Source organism: Vidua chalybeata, chromosome 11 (assembly GCF_026979565.1).
Source record: "Vidua chalybeata isolate OUT-0048 chromosome 11, bVidCha1 merged haplotype, whole genome shotgun sequence".
NCBI classification, from domain to species: Eukaryota; Metazoa; Chordata; class Aves; order Passeriformes; family Viduidae; genus Vidua; species Vidua chalybeata.
Genome location: NC_071540.1, coordinates 5,021,478 through 5,038,662, shown reverse-complemented (window position 1 = coordinate 5,038,662; position 17,185 = coordinate 5,021,478). Strand labels below are relative to the sequence as shown.

The 17,185-nt window shown below is 42.7% G+C and overlaps 1 protein-coding gene across 1 annotated transcript in view; it reads left to right on the top strand.

Annotated features, from left to right (window-relative positions):
- Positions 1 to 8,740, top strand: part of ADAMTS18 (ADAM metallopeptidase with thrombospondin type 1 motif 18) — a 79,379-nt gene extending 70,639 nt beyond the window's left edge. The window contains exons 20-23 of the mRNA XM_053952748.1: positions 1,215 to 1,406; positions 1,758 to 1,970; positions 2,965 to 3,112; positions 6,703 to 8,740. Coding sequence (XP_053808723.1) covers positions 1,215 to 1,406; positions 1,758 to 1,970; positions 2,965 to 3,112; positions 6,703 to 6,818 — 669 coding nt within the window. The 3' untranslated portion in view covers positions 6,819 to 8,740. The remainder of the gene's footprint in view (positions 1 to 1,214; positions 1,407 to 1,757; positions 1,971 to 2,964; positions 3,113 to 6,702) is intronic.
- The last annotated feature ends 8,445 nt before the right edge of the window (positions 8,741 to 17,185 follow it).

Genomic DNA, 17,185 nt, shown 5'->3' with positions numbered 1-17,185 from the left:
AGGTTTTAAGACTCAGCTGAAAACTGCTTTATTGCAGACATAAAGGTGTTAAGAGGAAAAAAAAGGTTAAATCGTAGAATCATAGAATGGTTTAGGTTGATAGGGACCTTAAAGCTCATCCAGTCCTGCCCCCAGCCATGGCAGGGACACCTCCCACTGTCCCAGGCTGCTCCAAGCCCTGTCCAGCCTGGCCTTGGGCACTGCCAGGGATCCAGGGGCAGCCCCAGCTGCTCTGGGCACCCTGTGCCAGGGCCTGCCCACCCTCACAGGGAGGAATTTCTTCCTAACATCTCATTTAAACCCAGCCTTTCTGCACAGATCAGTGTTGTTTTAAATGAAAAGATCATTTTATTTGGGGAAGGATTAAACCCACAGATTTTCAGCATGCAGATATTTCTGTTACAGCCTCAGCACAAGGGTGCTTTCATGAAATCTTTTAAAGACATTTGTAATTTGATACACGGAGTGATTCTACCTTGGAACATGCCCCGTAATTATTAGTAGAAAGAACAGTTAGAAGAGGATGCAAGAAGGTAGGAAGCTGGCAGCATTATTTCAGGGCTTTACTTCATTTCCTCACAAATGGCTCATTCAGGCATTTTGTTGTATGTAAGGCAGTGCAAACCACAGCATGCCTGTGCCACTGAACCATGGCTCAGCAATGCATATTTATTCTGGTGACTCGTCCTAAGCTGCAGTTGGCAACTAAAATATCTCCTTAACCATTGACTGTATCAGATTCTGTCTCCTTTGGTGGAGGAGTTGTGTATCAATTCCCTGGGCTGTTTCCTCTGCCTCGATCTCATCCCTCTAGGCCAAGGTGAGGACAAAATGACAAATAGCTGAGAGCATCTTGCCATGGAACATTCTGTGGTGGGAGCTTAGGACCAACTTTCAATTATGCTGAGTAGGGAAAAAGCATTTTGCTCACAAGTCCAACTTACCTCATCTACAGAAAAGAGATATTACTTGTCTGTTCTACATGGGGGTTGAGAGAGTTCACCGCTAACATTTAAGAAAGTACTTAGGACAATGTTTTAGAAATGACACACAGATGTTACTGTTACTTATTTACCAATAGAATTTCACGTTTACTTATATCACAGTGGCAGCTGTACAGCACATTCGCCATGCTTTCTGTGCTCTGCTGGAAAATGCAAATTGTGTCAATTTTCATTTCCTCCAGTTCAAAGAAGTGTTTCTTTCCATCACAGTGCTCCAAGACTTGTGGGAGAGGTATGAAGAAACGAGATGTCTACTGCAAGAGTCCTGGTTCTCCCAAGGTGAAAATCTTGCCTGAAAGCATGTGCAGCACAGACCCTAAGCCTGAGTCCCAGCAGACCTGTGTGCTCGGACGCTGTCCCAAAAATGACCGGCTCCAGTGGGTGATTTCTTCCTGGAGTGAGGTAAAGTGGTGCAGTTTCATGGCTCGCTGCCTGTCCTGGCTGCTCTTGGCAGTGCTGGCTCAGGGACACACACAAACCATGGGGAGGAAAGACAGCTGAGCTGTGGTTTGAAAATCAGGTATTCTAGGTGAGGAGCTGTAAACCCCAGATGTAGATGGATGTACCCCAACGTCTTTATTAATCACTGACTGGAGTTCATATTTCAGTTTACCCTGTACAGAGCATGGGCTTTGTGGGATTAGTTCTGCGATGCTTTTATAATGCACAGTTTGGGGTGTCTGGCACATCACACTTTCCCCTTTATTTGCATGCGTTTGTGAGGCTGCAGAAGCTGTGCTTTGCCTCTTGCAGTGCTCAGCCTCCTGCGGGCCTGGCCTGCGACAGCGAGAGCTCAAATGCGGCGAGAAGAGCATCCACGGGAAATTGGTCACCTTCCCTCAGAGGAGATGCAGGAACATCAAGAAACCAAACACCAACCTGGAGGAAGCTTGTAACAAGGGCACCTGTCCATCGCAGATGTTGTATAACATGGTGTCTGGCTGGTATTCCTCGCCCTGGCAGCAGGTAGGAATGGGAAATCAGAGGTGGCACGGCACAGAGGAGCTGCCTCCAGTGCTAACAGGCCCCTGCACGGAGCCATTCCCTAAGGAGGACCACATCACTCAGCCACTGAGATGGGATGCAGCTGGTCCACATCCATCATGAACTGTGGTGCAGCTCAGTGCTTTGTCCTGAAACTGAAGAATGTCACTTAAAAATGTTATTCATGCTTGAGAGGCACTACATTCCACACCCATTTTCCAACACTTTCTTCTCAGTCTTCTTCAAAGTGCATTGTGGTTGAACTACTGCATATCTCTATGCACAGTGTATTTGAGCATCTGCACAGATTGCCTGGAATTCCCTAAATACTATGATTAATTGTGGGATCAGTCTGTATTTGTTTCTACATTCTTGCAAACAAGCTTCTGTATTTCTGGAACTTATCTACTTTATGAGTCATATATCAATGAGACACGCACCCATTTAATGATATTTACATGAAACCATGTATGCCTGACAATTGCAATCAGATGAAAACGATCATATTTATCTTAAAGACAACTTTTCATGAAGCACATACAAGTAAAAGGCTTATTAATTTTAAAATACTTCACAGCTCTTCCTGCAAACCCATAGTGGTTTTCCCCAGATACTGCCATAATTAGGGTTCTGATGGGAGTTTTATCTGTGTTCAGGCAGCAGGGTTGGGCCCAGAGGCTTAGAGATCTAAAGAAATCCATGCAGACAATCAGGAACAGGTTTCTAAAATGTTCAGTTTCTGTCTTGATGCCTAAGTAAGGAACCAGATTTTCGGCTGAGTCCTTAAATAACCACAAGACACACACGTCTTTGAAAAGTTGGTCCTGATGGGGCTTGGTGGACAGCAGCACACCTGATCCTGACCTTTCTTGCTTTGAAAGTTTCATCCAAGGCCCTTCAAAGCTCCCCCTTTGGTTTTCAGGGGCTCTCAGAGTCTCTGCAATGAAAGCCAAGGTTTTGTTTTCCCTCTGCTCAGTGCACGGTGACCTGCGGCGGGGGAGTGCAGACCCGGAGCGTGCAGTGCCTGCGCCAGGGCAGGCCAGCTGCTGGCTGCCTGCCCCAGCAGAAACCAGCTGTCCTGAGAGCCTGCAACACCAGCTTCTGTCCAGTCCCCGTGAAAAGAGGTAAAACTCAGCTCAAAATGCTGCAGCAGGCTTGTTGCTTAGAGTTCTATACCCAGCAAACATCAACTTTTCGCTACACCACTGATCTGGCCTGTTCCTTCATAGATGTTTTTTTCCCAGACTTCCAGATTTACAGTAAATGTCTGATATTAACAGCATCTCTTCTTCACCAAGTGAGCCCTCTTAAAGCAGACTTGGGAGTACCACTGGCACTGGAGATTTTATAAACAGGCATATGTTAGAAGAAGTATGTGAAAAAGTCATGCTGTTTGGTTCTGAACTGCACCTTTATTACTCTCTTGTTGAAAAACACAAGCATTCTATGCTGGTACTGCTTGTGATGAATAATAGCAACTTTGGAAGTAAACAATAAGAATTTGCCATATATTTTTAGTCTTCCAGACTCCACCCAGTTCCTGGGATTCCAAAATTGCTTTACCTAGAATGTCCTTCTTACTGCTTCTGACCAGTGCATGACATGCAGTCAGGGAACATGAAATTAGGGTCTCTCTCCACTTTCATGTCAACTCTACCTCTCCACCTCTTCAGTGTGAGAAGGGAGGGGAGAACAAGAGGTTTTGTGCCACATGGAATGAGGGAAGGGGAATTCTCTCAGCACCACCACAGACAAAAGTGGTGCATTGCCCTGTTCCAGAGATTTGCTTACAGGATGGTTGCTGTTTGTGACTCTTTCCTAACTGCATAAAAAATGCTCATGGAGGTCCACGTTTGTCCCAAATAATCTGTTATCTAGGTATGCTTAAGCACTTTAAACTGTGACTTTCAAAATACTGCACATTAATTGACTTGTTACCTTTTTAAAACTGGGAGCTGAAAGCAACCTCTATAAAACCTAGACTGGACTGCCTAAGGAAGGTGGTAATGGAGCTGGGAGCAGAGGTCAAGCTCTGGCCCTGCATCTTGTAAACTGACATTAGCCAACCACCCCCACGTCTGCCCAATTCCTGGCATTCTCTGTGCACAAAACCCCTGTGAAACCCAGTGAGATCCTAACAGACCATTCTGCTGCATCAGCCCCAGACATGCAGGCTATCAGCCTCATCTATCAGGGGACCTGAATCCAAACAAGGATATGGAGATGAAATGGTCCTAAAAGGGATAAGTAAATAGTTCTGCTGTTTTTATCAGTAAATGTCCCTAACACCTCAAATTAACATTCCTAAAAGTTTCTGCTGTACTTTGGAGTTTCTGTACAACTTCCGTTTCTGTTAGGGTATAGCAAGGAGTTTTCTTTCACCCCTGTTTTCCCCTGCTATATTTCATGTCTGAAGTACTGTCTGTTATTAATTTTGGCTTGGCTTGTTTCTCTCTCGTCACATCTGCAGGAGCCCTTTCCCCTTTATTATACCTGGGTCGTCAGGCTCTGGAGATCAATTATCTCCTCGCTGCTCTCTAACTTTCTGACTAAAGCAGCAAAAAGAGAGGAAACCAGCTGGGCTGGAATCACATTGAAGCAAATCAGTCTCTATTATCAGCCATGCAGCTCCAGCTCAGTGATCACAGGCAAGAAATTAATGTTTCAGGGAGAGTTTGCACACTTTCCTAGACAAACTGGGTCATTTCCATCCCTCTCTAGATGCAGTTATGGTCACTGTAACTCATAGTAAATCCAGCTGCTTCAAATGAATGAAAATCTAAATAATTTATAAATACTTGGGTAAATAGAAATAAGGACCTGACTGCCTGATCACCATCCACTGAATTTTGTGGGACTCTTTGTGTTCCTTCCAATAGTCCTTGGATTAGGTCCCAATTTCAGCCATACCTCTGCAATATTAGCATTGCCCTCTGATCTTCAAAGGGGACATAAAGATTTATTAACATGGCTTCCTTAGTGCTTATACTTTTTTTTTTTTTTTTAACAGTAATTTCTAATTTTTTTAAATTCACCCGTACGTGGCAGGAGAGCTCCTTCCTGTCTTCATCAGAACAGCTTTCCTTCCTTGGTGTGGTGTGTGCTTTTCATCTCTTGTCTGCTTTGGGCCCTCCCAAATTCTGTCTGGTGGCAGCAGGTGAAGGAATGGGAAGTCTGGTGCTGAACTCCCAGCTGGATCCCTCCTGACACTCCATGCAGAACAGAAAGGCAGTGCAGTGGAGCGGGAAGGCTGTAGTTCAGTCCTGAGCTCCCCAGTTCCTGTTCAAGAACAGTAATTTCTTTCCCTACCATTAGAATTTAAAGACAAGCTCATGTTTTTAAAACCAGAGGAAAAATGGCATTTTAAAATAATAATTATTATTAAGTTATTTTCTTTTTCACTCAAATAAATTTGAGGGTGATAAAGGCATAAAAAATCACCTTTGCCATCATATAAAAGGGAATAAAAAAAGAGCAGTGGTGATTAAACCAAAGAAGTTGCTATAGAGAGATGGAGATGCCTCCTGGCCAATGGAACATGCAGAAGTTGTCTGTTCTCTGTGAGGGAGCATTTATCTGATGTGACTCAGTAACTGATCTGAGAATGCAGACAGTGGTGGCTAGACTTTTGTTGAGTTGCCCTGTAAATTCCTTTTATTGACCATGTAAACAGTAGTTCTGAGAGCTGAACAGAATCTTTTACCCATGCTCACAGGAGATTTCAGTTTAGCTATAAATTTTGCTAAACCCCATTGAGTCTTACTGCTCTCTCAGACATAGTGAATTTGTTTATAAATCACCCATATGAATCGTCACTTTCCTCTTTTAAGGAAACATAAAGCATCCACTGCAAAACTGGAGAGAGGAGCAGCTACGAGGTGTTTTTAAAGCAATGGAGCTGTGTGTATAAATGATATCTGTACCTAAATTGAAGAGTAACAGGATTTTAATTGAAAACTATAATTTGACTGTATTTGTAATTAAAAGCTGGGCTTTTGAGAACTAACTATGGTTAGCAAGTCTCTTCTCCCATTACAGTAAATTAAGATTTTGCCAACATGGCATAGTCAAGGTCCTAAAAGCCTGACTCATGACACCTAATTGAAGTGTCTGAGAAAAGAGACTTCTGGGTTCCCTGCAGAGTAAAAGGGAGATAAAGAAGTGTCTCCAGAAAGTGCTGGAATGCAAGCACAGAGCAGAGCACTTTGTGCAGGGCCCAGGCATTCCAAGTTCCGTGAGGTCTGTATGCAGCTGAGCTCCACGTGATGATGGTGATGGCAACCAGCAACTGGTATCAAATATGGAGCAGGCTCATTTCTGTGAGTACCCAGCTTTGGAACAACATTTGTAATCAGAGATGTAAACATGGATGGCTTTTTTTTTAATCCTCTAATGTGGAACTTCCTCCTGTCTTCCTGAGCTACAAAGTGTGCTCCAAATTTTTTAATTCCTTCAGCTTTTGACCCCCCTATAATATTGGTTCTATCTCAATCAAGTCAACAAATCTCTTGGCAAAAATTTAATGGCTCTTAAAATAAAGCAAGAAACTAGTATTTTTGAGATGAAAGCTCCTTCATGTTTCCTCTCCTTTGAATTGAGTCGCCCATCATGTTTTTAATATTACCGAAGGCATACAAGGGTGTGGGACTATTGCCCGGCTTGCAGACTTCCTAAAACACAGTCTCACCATATTGCTTGGGTTTCTCTCCTTCAGATGATCCTTCTTGTGTGGATTTCTTCACTTGGTGTCATCTGGTGCCCCAGCATGGTGTCTGTAACCACAAATTTTATGGCAAGCAATGTTGTAAATCATGTACGAAGAAGAACTGATAGCAGCGTGTCATCTGAACCCTTCAGTGACAGGATTCTCTTCTTCAATTTATGTTGGAATTATCTCTGCTTTGAGGCAAGACATGGTGCCGCATAAACCACTGATGGAAGAGACATTTTTTCTAAGGGAATGTCTGAGGTACAGTAATTTTTGGATATATGTTGAAAAAGGAATGTTTCTTTCTTATTCTTTCTTAATTTGCTGACCTCACTAAAGCACAGGGTACTATGGATCACTTGAACACTGAGACTCAAGGGAAGTTCTTCTTTCTTTAAAAGTGTCATTTTGCACTGTCACATGTTACATGGAAGAAACTAAGGCAAGGGAGCCTTTTCTGCCTGATTTACCAGAATGCAAAGCAGGAGAGCTTGGCAGCTGGAGGAGGAAGCAGCGTGGCAGCAGGACAGATCACACCATCAGAAGCGTGTCCTTTCCTATTTTTTGTGACTGTTGTCCCAGGGTGAGGAAGCTGTTTGCTGCCCCAGAGGGACATCCATGGCTGAGGGCTGGAGAAGGCAGTGTCACTCGTGGGGCCACCAGAAGTAAATAGTGCACTACAAAGATATTATGGTGCTTCTCTACCAGACTTGCTGCTGGAAAAGCAAGTTGTGCATCATTCTAATGTTTTTATAATTTTTGAAGAATTCATTTTCTGCTTTGTGTAGAAACTCAGAGGTGGTTAACTAGTAACTTGAAATGTATTCCTAGAAATATGCAGCATTAGAATATTTGGACTTTTAATATTGCTGTGTTACAAGTAAAATAGAATTGCATATTTCAACTAACTCAAGGAACTCAGATTGATTGAGCTCAATGGTTATGTTTTCAACTTTCCAAGCTCATTAGATATGTAATTTTAAAATTTAAACTTGATATTTTTAAGTAGTTTTGTTTCAGAAGCTAGATTGTTTGAATGCCAAGATACTGAAGAATGTCTTCCTTCTAATCTCAAATCTCTCTGCAGATTTTGATTCATCCATTACCCAAAGGAAATAAGAATATTATTAATATCAGTCCATTAATATTATCAGTCCATTAATTCATGCTGAACTTCTCTAAACAGTTATTTATTCACATTACACAAAAAAAAAAGCTTGAAAAGATAAGTGGATTATTCACTCTTACCAAATAAAAGTTAATTCTATTTTTATACACCCTCCTAGTACTTGTATTTAGTTCAGAGTCTATCAGCAAACAAAAGAATTGTAAAAATGCTGATATTTGTGGCCATTCAGTATCGAGATGTTTGATGGCACCATGTATCAAATGGTGCCATCCAGAAGGTTTCTGCATTGAAAAAACCCCAACCTATTTGCCAAACCCATTCAGAGACAGCTCTGTCCTACTGTAATTTTCTGGGAGTGCCTATGAGGGACATATTTATCTAATTCCACCCAATCCCACAACTTTGTTTGATGAATGTAGTTCAGTTTGAGTGGTTTTTAAAGTATGGTTTCGGTGTAGGATTAGCCAGCTCAGCACTAATGCCAGACAGTGGTCACTTAAAATTAGCAGTTCCTTCTGAAACAATTTAAATTAAAAACATGCATTCTGTGTTACTTTAGGAAATGATTGGAAACATATCTCAACCTACACTGCTCTGTCTTGATATTGGACATTGTGTAATTATAACCTTTTTTCTAGGAAAACTACAAGGTTGTTGTTGTGTTTTTATAATTGTCCTTTTTATTATTTGATGTAAAATAATTAATTTATTAATGCATAGCTTTTCCTTTATATTTCTTTGCTCACTTCCTTAAGTGAGAACTGAGGAAAGAAAATGGTAGTGTCACAAAGTACGAATTATGGTGTAAAAAAAGCAAAAACTATAAGTGTAATATTTAATTATTTTATAAGCTTTGTAATAAAATACTCTAACTGTTTCATTATATTTGGAATTGTAAAATTCATGAATAAAATATGGAGGTTATAAGTAAATATCAAGTGCTATAAGTGCTGTGTGCATTCCCTTGCATCTTTGTTGATTGTCCCATAGGGAGAAGGTTATCCTGTTTTTCTGCTGCTGTGTAATTGGGAAATTGGGCCTGAAAAGGCAAAATGGAGCAAAAATCCACGGTTTAATTTACATGGCAACACAAGAGGTAAAATACACAACAATACATGTGCAAGACAAACCTGAGCTCTAGCTCCTCTCATCAAAGACAGTGGGAACTTGTGTATCCCAGAACCAGCAGGATTCTTCCCTGTCTTTATCTGCAAGGTGGTATTCAAGATAAGGAGCCTCACTCAAGGCAGCAGGAGGTTTTGCAGCCTCTCCCATCTGCCTGGGGATACTTGATTTTTCTAAAACTGGCTGAGACCTTTCCAAGGCAATCCCTAGGAGGGAGGGTATCATTTCACTGATCGTTTCAGATATATTCTCCAAGATATATTTGTGCTTTTCCCTTCATTCAATCACTCAGTGCTCTCACAAGAGCCAGATATCCAGAGGGCTGTTGATAGAAATACTGAGATGCCTCTGACACACAGTACAATCTAGTAAGCAATAATAGATCAGTCTGCTCCTGAAGGACTCCCAGCAAGAGCTCTTTGGAATAGGATTTGGACTAGTGATTTAAATAATTAATATGCCCACACAGGAATTCAGACTATAAACTGCTTAGTGTTTGGGGCTAGAATTTTGGAATTCAAATGAACCAATGGTTGTCAGTGAATTACAGTGTTGGAGGGGGATGTTGAAAGAGGAAATATTGCATAAAGATGTGCTATTGTGTGCTTGGATCCCCCCCAAGTCCACAACTGTTTTATTGCTGAGTCTTACAGCAATAAAAAATTGGTAAGTAATGTACCAATTACTTTCAACAGTATTTGGTACACAAAGCTTGGCAGTTTTCTGGAAGAGTATTGCTGCAAGGCTCACTTAAAATAAAGCAGAATGGGGTCTTTTCACAAAGGAATAGCTCAATTTCCTGTGGTCAGATTTCATCACTCAGGTAAAGGATGCATCTGCCCAAAACTCAAACAGATATTTAATAAATAGGTTGATTGTGTAAATCAAACTCAACTCTCTCAGATGCCCAGAAGGCATGAAATGCTGGAGACAGATGAATGTTTCACTGCATGTGGTTTTATGGTAACACGATCCATATCCCATATTTCCTTTATTTTTCAGCAAATCCTATTCAAAAGCATCAAGAAAATAAATTAACATTATTATTTCTATTGTAATTGAAGTGCAGCCTTACAGAGTCACTGGGATGCTATTGTGTTCAGGGCTGTGTGCACAGGTCAGGAGGGGCTCAGAGTCCTGAGTATGCCACAAGAAACTAAGGAAAAGATCACATTAGGGAGCTCATGATGATTAGGAGGAAAAGTGGTGCTGGTGGCTCACTGTCTGTGTGGACAGTGCAGGATATCTCCAAGGCAGCTCTGTGCAGGTGAGATCTGAAGGAACAATACTGAGGAACTTTATCCTGACACTGCTTTGAAATTAAAAATGAGGCATGTTCAGTGCTGAGTCCTAACCAAGATGGGACTGTCCCAAGAGGAGGGAAATCCATGTGGATCACTCACTTGCCAGTTACTGGGGACTGACAAGTGAGGACCCGGCAAAGCAGTAAACCTCCTTCTTGTCAAAAAAGTCCTGAAATAAGGAGATGCAGCTGCCAGGACATGCTTTAAATTCCTCCCCAGGCACTACTGTATGAACATCAGCCAAAGCAAGCTGACCTCCCTGCCTGCTTCCTGCTCACTGGGCACCACCACTGTGGGTATACATCATCCCCTGCTCTTCAGGACAAATCCAGGTCCAAGCTGGGCTGTAAAGTGTCCTTTGATGTAGTTCACACTCTGGAGTCCTTCCCCTTCCCACGAGCACAGTCCGTGGCAGAGGGGCAGTGGCACCGAGCTGATCCTCAGCCCTGCAAAGGTTATTGACAGCATCTGCCTCACAGTGCCATGGGGAAGCCACAGCCCCTGCCTGGAGCACAGGGAATCAGAAACACTCTGGCCTTCCAGCAGCCAGCACACACCAGGCAGGGCTAAGGGAAGGGGAGCAAACATCTGCCAGCTGGGCTGAGCTAGAGACAAAATCTGAATTCCTCAATTCACAATATGTAATAACATCAAATGCAGTTTTCCTTCTGTTCCCTGAAGAAAAACATCTATTATGGGGCCTATGCTTCAAGCTACTAAATATTTTATGTACTTTCTTTTCAGTAATAAGAACTATTCAGTCATGAACAGAACCTGTATTATAATTTCTGGATTCTGCCAATGGAAGCAGGAACCTTCAGCTAAATTCTAACTTCCAGGCTTTGTAAGCATTAAATCAAGCCATACATGTCAGCCTCAACACTGCTGTGTGCCTACAGCAAATAATGACAGATCTTTAGTATCCCTTGGGCTGCCAAATATTAATTCATTATGTTCTGTTTTGATAACGTTCACTAATCCTTTCATAATAACATAGCAAAGCTGACAAAAAAGCCCATTCAAGAGGACTATAAATGGATTTTTATGGGAAATGTTTACTTGTGAAGCTCTACCTGTGGACACCAAAGAGATTTTGGAGGAAAGCATACACAAGAATTTTGTTTTTTGGGATCTTCTTTGAGACCTTCTCAAATCACCACATCTGAATTTTGTCTGTCTGATAAGACAAACTGAAGGGATTCTCCCCAAAGCAGGAATGCCCTACCTCTGCTTCCTCTGCTTCCATGGAAATAACAGTCCTCTACTGTCTCTGTTTAACTGTATAGCTCTCTCCATTGATATTTTAAGTGGATCAGAACCTTTCAGTCTTAGAGAGATATTGCTTGTCAGCAAAAAGCTCATCAGCTCAGGTTTTGTAAAGATAAACTGCAGATGCCAAGTTGCCCAGAACTTCCATGAGTCTGGGCTTTGCTGCTGTGTGAGGAAAAATCAACCAACACAGACAGTAACAGGCTGTAAACATGGCTCTCTCCCATTAAATACAGGATATACTTCTTCAAACTGTATTATTTCCCACAACTTTACTTGGAGGGGTTTGGTGTCCACTTCCAAACTACCAGCTGCAAACCCAAAACTGTGTATACACAAACTAGAACATCTCATTTGAAAAGCATTTGAAAAGCTATTGACTGAGGCTGTCAGGCAGTGTAAGTGACCATGTCACACAAACCCGAGCTGGCCTCGTGTCCCCTGGCCACTTAACAGCTAATGCTGACTTTTTATTTTGTTGTTTCTCAGTTGCAATGGAACTTTTAATGAAAATCATGAGCTTGATATAAGGTTATTGTTAGGTAAAATCAAGTGTCAGATTAGCCTGCTAATCTGCAGCTCCAGCAGAGCTGTATGACATTTGGCACATGGACTGGGGAGCAGAGCAGTGCAGCTCCCACAGGCTGGTACAAGCACTGAGCTCTCTAAGACATGCTGTACATCTGTCCCACTCATCAGCTATTCCATGTGCTCCTTATCATGGTGACTCTACCCTAGAACTTGCACATTGTTGGGAATCCTGTCCAGCTTCACCACTCTACTACAAAAGAGTAAGGCAGAGTAAGGTTATAGTAAGGTAGTGGAATGAATAGTGAGGCAGAGCTAAAGCACCTGTGCCTTCATGCCTCAGTGCAGGCTCGGTGAGAACACTGGGGAAAAACCTTCATCTGAGGATACAGAAGTTCACAGAACTGCTATCCCTGCCCTCTGTCAGTGGGCAGCCACTCCCCCATGTCCTGTCACTCCAGGCCCTTGTCCAAGGTCTCCTTCCAGCTCTCCTGGAGCCATTCGGGTACTGGAAAGCCTCAATAGGGTCACCCCAGAGAGATTCTGGGTATTGGTGCACGTATTTTAACCTCTTCTAGAATCTCCTGTGAATTTGAATCTTTGACCCGCTGTGTTGACTCTACTGTAGGGTCGCAGATGGTGTTTTTGCAAGTTCTTCACTTGTGCTGAGGAAGGGAAAGGAGAATTGGAACAGAAGAGTAAATCCTATTTAGATTCATTCTTTATTCTACACCTGTGACATAGCAGCCTGCTGTGGTCAGAGACTGGATTTACTAAAACCAGTGATCACTTTCAGCATTTAACCACCTCTCTCTAGATCACTATATCCAGTATCCCCTTTGGTTAAATGGTTCATTTTATTTGGGGCAGGAACAACTCACACCTCATGCCTGTATAAGGGCAAGTGCTGTGGATCCTGGTGTTAATGTGTCATTGTCCTGCTGACAGCCCTGATCTGCTGAGAGATTGTGACTTAGAGGGAGACTAAAACTCTTCTTTTAGTTCAGAGATTCCTCTAATCAGGCCGGTTTTAGAAAATGCCATTCAAACTCATCCACGTAGATATATATACAAGATATATTGTACACTTACAGACTGTTTATCTAGATCTTGTTTTATGTAAGGAACTGAAATGAACAGGGCTAATGCCTTTATTAATGTTCAGCTCTTTATTAAAAAGATCAGCTGGGCAGGGCTTTCCCAGGCAGCCAAAAGGAAGGAGGTGCACAGAGTCTGTCACTGGAGTCCCGAGCAGCAGCTGTCCCTTCTTCTTTCCTTGTGGCACACCGGTGGCCAGGGGGTGAGGAGGCGTGGCGTGCAGAGTCTGTTGCTGAAGTCCAGAACAACAGCCGTCCCCGCTCCTTCGTGGTGGCAGCCCCAGGGCTCTCTCTGTCTGTCTTCCTGCTTCTCAGAGCCTAATATAGTCTGTTCCTTCCTAGGTGATGGCGACGGGTAAAAGTCAATCAGGGGATGTGTTTCCCTCTTCCTCAGCTAGGGCATTTGCCTAGACTCCTCTACTGTGTTCAGTTTTTGATTTATATTCCTCTTTATCTCCTAAAAATACTCCCATGATCCTAAGGGGTTTTTATTTGCATGTTAGTCCCAGAATGGCAGCGTGGAGGGGTGGGAGGCCAGTTATCTCCAGGTAGTTTAGAGAAAACAAACAGAGCAATTAGCTAATTAGCATTTCAATATCGGTACTTAGCTAGAGTTAGTAGTTTCTGTTAGTGTTGTCATGGGAACTAGGAAGGCCCTGCCCGCGTCTCTGGGGAACACCTGGAAACTGTTCATAACAGGAACAAAATTAAGGTGGAAAAAACACCCAAACTATTCTTTATGTGTTACGTCTTCTTATCAGGAAACAGCCAGACTGAAGTAGTTCCCCAGCTTCCTAGACTGCACAATCCCACTGCCCAACAAGATAGTACTGCAAAAACTGGATTGTTCTTGGTGCTGGCTTTTGTAAATGCTCTTCCCTGAACTTCTCATTAACCTTCTGAATCTCATGCCTATTGGATGGATCCCAGCCAGCATCCTCCACTACCAAAGGACTCTTTGAAAGGAGGGTTTACACCTCAGGTTCCAAATTGATTTACTGTGGCACACTAACTACATAGAAGAGGAAGGCAAACAGTGGATTTGCCTTTTTAAAAACAGCAGTTGATTAAAACATAAAGTACCAATAATGTGAGAATCATACCGTCCTGAAACCTTCAGACATTTTGGCACATAGCTCTGTCTCTCTCGGACAATTGCATCCCCTTTTTCACTTCTTCCCTCCTCCTGTTCCAGAGCTCCCCCCTGAAGCCATCGGGGGGTGGGAGCAGAATGAGTTGTGAAGTGTCCTGGGATAATTCACTTTGACAGGGAACTGCGCTGATTAAAAGTTATGGCTTTGGAACAGCAAAGCTCCCACTGCTGTCCATGTAAAAGTTGCAGCTTTCTACTTCAACCTTAACCGTCAGATCTAATCAAGAGAAAATAAGGACCTTTTTATGAATTCCAGGAGAAAAATTCCCCTCAGGTGTAGGTTGCACGGTTTGATCAGCTCCAGTATCGTGTTTTAGCGTTTCATATTAATCCGGTCAACTATGAGCCAAGAATTTAACTTTCAAACTTGCCTGACGGCCAGGCAAAAACATTTTGGCAATTTGTTATTATTTCAGCTAAATTTGAAATATGCAAATTAAGATTTATGGCAAATGAGGGCTTAAAACTATGCATTTATCTCCATGTGGAAAAGGTATCATGTAGCTGCAAGGTGCCAAAAAATACCAGAGCTGGGCAGAGAACAAGCAAATTACAACTCCCAGAAGGCACTAGAGAGCTCTACATCAGCATTTGGTGTCCTGATCACAGGAAACAAACTATTTCACAGTCTGAGTTTTCTGGAAGATATGGAGTTGACCCAGCCCTCAGACTAAGTATCTCATGTCACCGTTTCCAACTGAAAACTGTTAAAGTGTCAGGTAAATATGGGGTTTTCAACAAGGCTGAACTAAAAGAACAATTATTGTTTCATGGAATGTAAGTATCCTGTTGAAAACACAGGGATGGGGAAAAACTGATTAAGTAGAGATAACATTTCTATTTCTTTCTTTTCTCCCATCCTCTCCCTCATTTCTCCATGCATAAGCAATTAAGATCATTCCCATGTGCCAATTCAGCTTTGCTGCAATCCCAGTAAGGCAAAGAGACAAAGACACTGCCAATTCCCTGCCTCCATTCCTGGGGTAGTCCAGAGGAGCACAAACCATGCAAGCCAGATCCAGAGGTGCTCTGGAGAGATGCATTCATTGCTGTGTGGTCTAATTCCCTGCTCTAAATTCTGTGGAACTGAAGACAATAGGATGACACGTAGACTGGAGATAGATCCATGCATACTTTCCTTCACAAGTCAGGGTTTCCAATGAAAAGCATTGGAAAACTGAGATACATTCCCAAAGTTCAGCTCAGCCTGAGCCCTTGGGGTCCAATTTTCATCCTAATCAGAAATAATTTCCCTTAGGTTAAAGGACTCATAACCACATAGCATTAGTGCACACAGGCCAGACTCAAGCCACATCTGGCAACAAGCGCTTGAACATGAAGAATGTTCAGTGAACAGCACAGATCTTTTCTCAGTCTGTCCCCTCACATGCAAACCAGACTTTCCAGATTCTGGAAGCTGATTTTCCTCACTGCTAGTTTACTGGAAGAAAAAAGCAGCCTTCATTATGCACCTTATTCCCTATTTTTACCCAACTCCTAGAAATACCTCATAGAATTTTAAAAACTGTGAGGAACTCATTCAAGCAAAGCTTGAACTCGATTGATAAAAATACATAATTCTGCCTTGGAGAACAAAACTGGTTTAACCAAAGGGATCTGGTGCCCAGGGCGTGCGGGGCTGGGTTTCCTGAGCCCTGCTCTGGCAGTGGCAGCCAGTGGCTGGGGAGAGGGAGCTCTCCAGTGCCCGAGTGGGAAATGCAGCAAGAACAGAGCAGGACACAGCCCATCCGTGTTCTTAGACAGCCACCTAGTGAGTTTAGCGAGGGATCAACAGCTCCAAGGAAATCCCGTGAATTCTCACAGAGGCTGGAGTTACTCTATAAATACAGCGCTAAAACAGTGCTAAAACATCGCCAAAACTTTGCCGTGAGTGCAGAGGAGCTTTGCCTCAGTCAGGGCAGTAGCAGAGCAGAAGGGTGCTTCAGTTACTGAGCTGTGAGACAAGATTTATCATCCCTCTGTGCCTCTTGAAGGTAATGTTTGGGGGAGAGTTCAAGTACTGAAAAACATGTTTAAGTGAATTTCAGAATTTTGTTCAGGACCAAGTATATGTGTATGGTTTTATTTATATACAAACATATATATATATATATATATATATATATATATATATATATGTACACCTCACCTTTTTCTTACATATCTATTGCTAAATCAAAATATTTCTGCTGACTGAAAACAGGACATGATGGACATCATGCAATATAAAAGAAGGGGCAAAGTTTGGAGGGATAGAGAGATTCATAGAATCATTAATGTTGGAAAAGACCTCTAAGAACACCAAATCCTTCTGTCAGCTCAGCACCACCACCACGTTCACCATGAAACCATGTCATCAAGTGCTGTACCCACAAGTTTTTCAACCCTTCCAGGGATGGTGACTCCAGCAGTGTCCCTGGGGATTGGCACAGAGACCCTGCTCCCTGCTTCATTGCTGGTACGTGTTGGGCCATTTCTGCTAAGCCAAATTTGTCTGTGGATGTGAAATTAGCAGGAAGTCTTCTGAGAAAGAAAAGAAACCTGTGAGCTCAGTTCACCCCAAAACCAGCACTTGCATTTGCTACTTGTGTGTGCTGAATTCCAGCTCTATGAACTGCTTGGCAGCAGGACTTGCTCATCACATCATCTCCTATCCCTGCCTCCCAGAGAGTTTCTGCTTTAGAGTGAAAAATGTCATTGTCTGGGCATCGTGGTCCTGGGAAGTTGCCTCAAACCATTCATTCAACTAAAGACAGTGGGCTAGATGATTAGGGATCTCTCGGGGGCTATGATGAGAGAGCCCCTCATCCAGAAATGAAGCCCAGCCTTAGATAACAGGCTACATAGCAAAAGACAGTGATTCTTTGGGGAGCAGGTCATTACA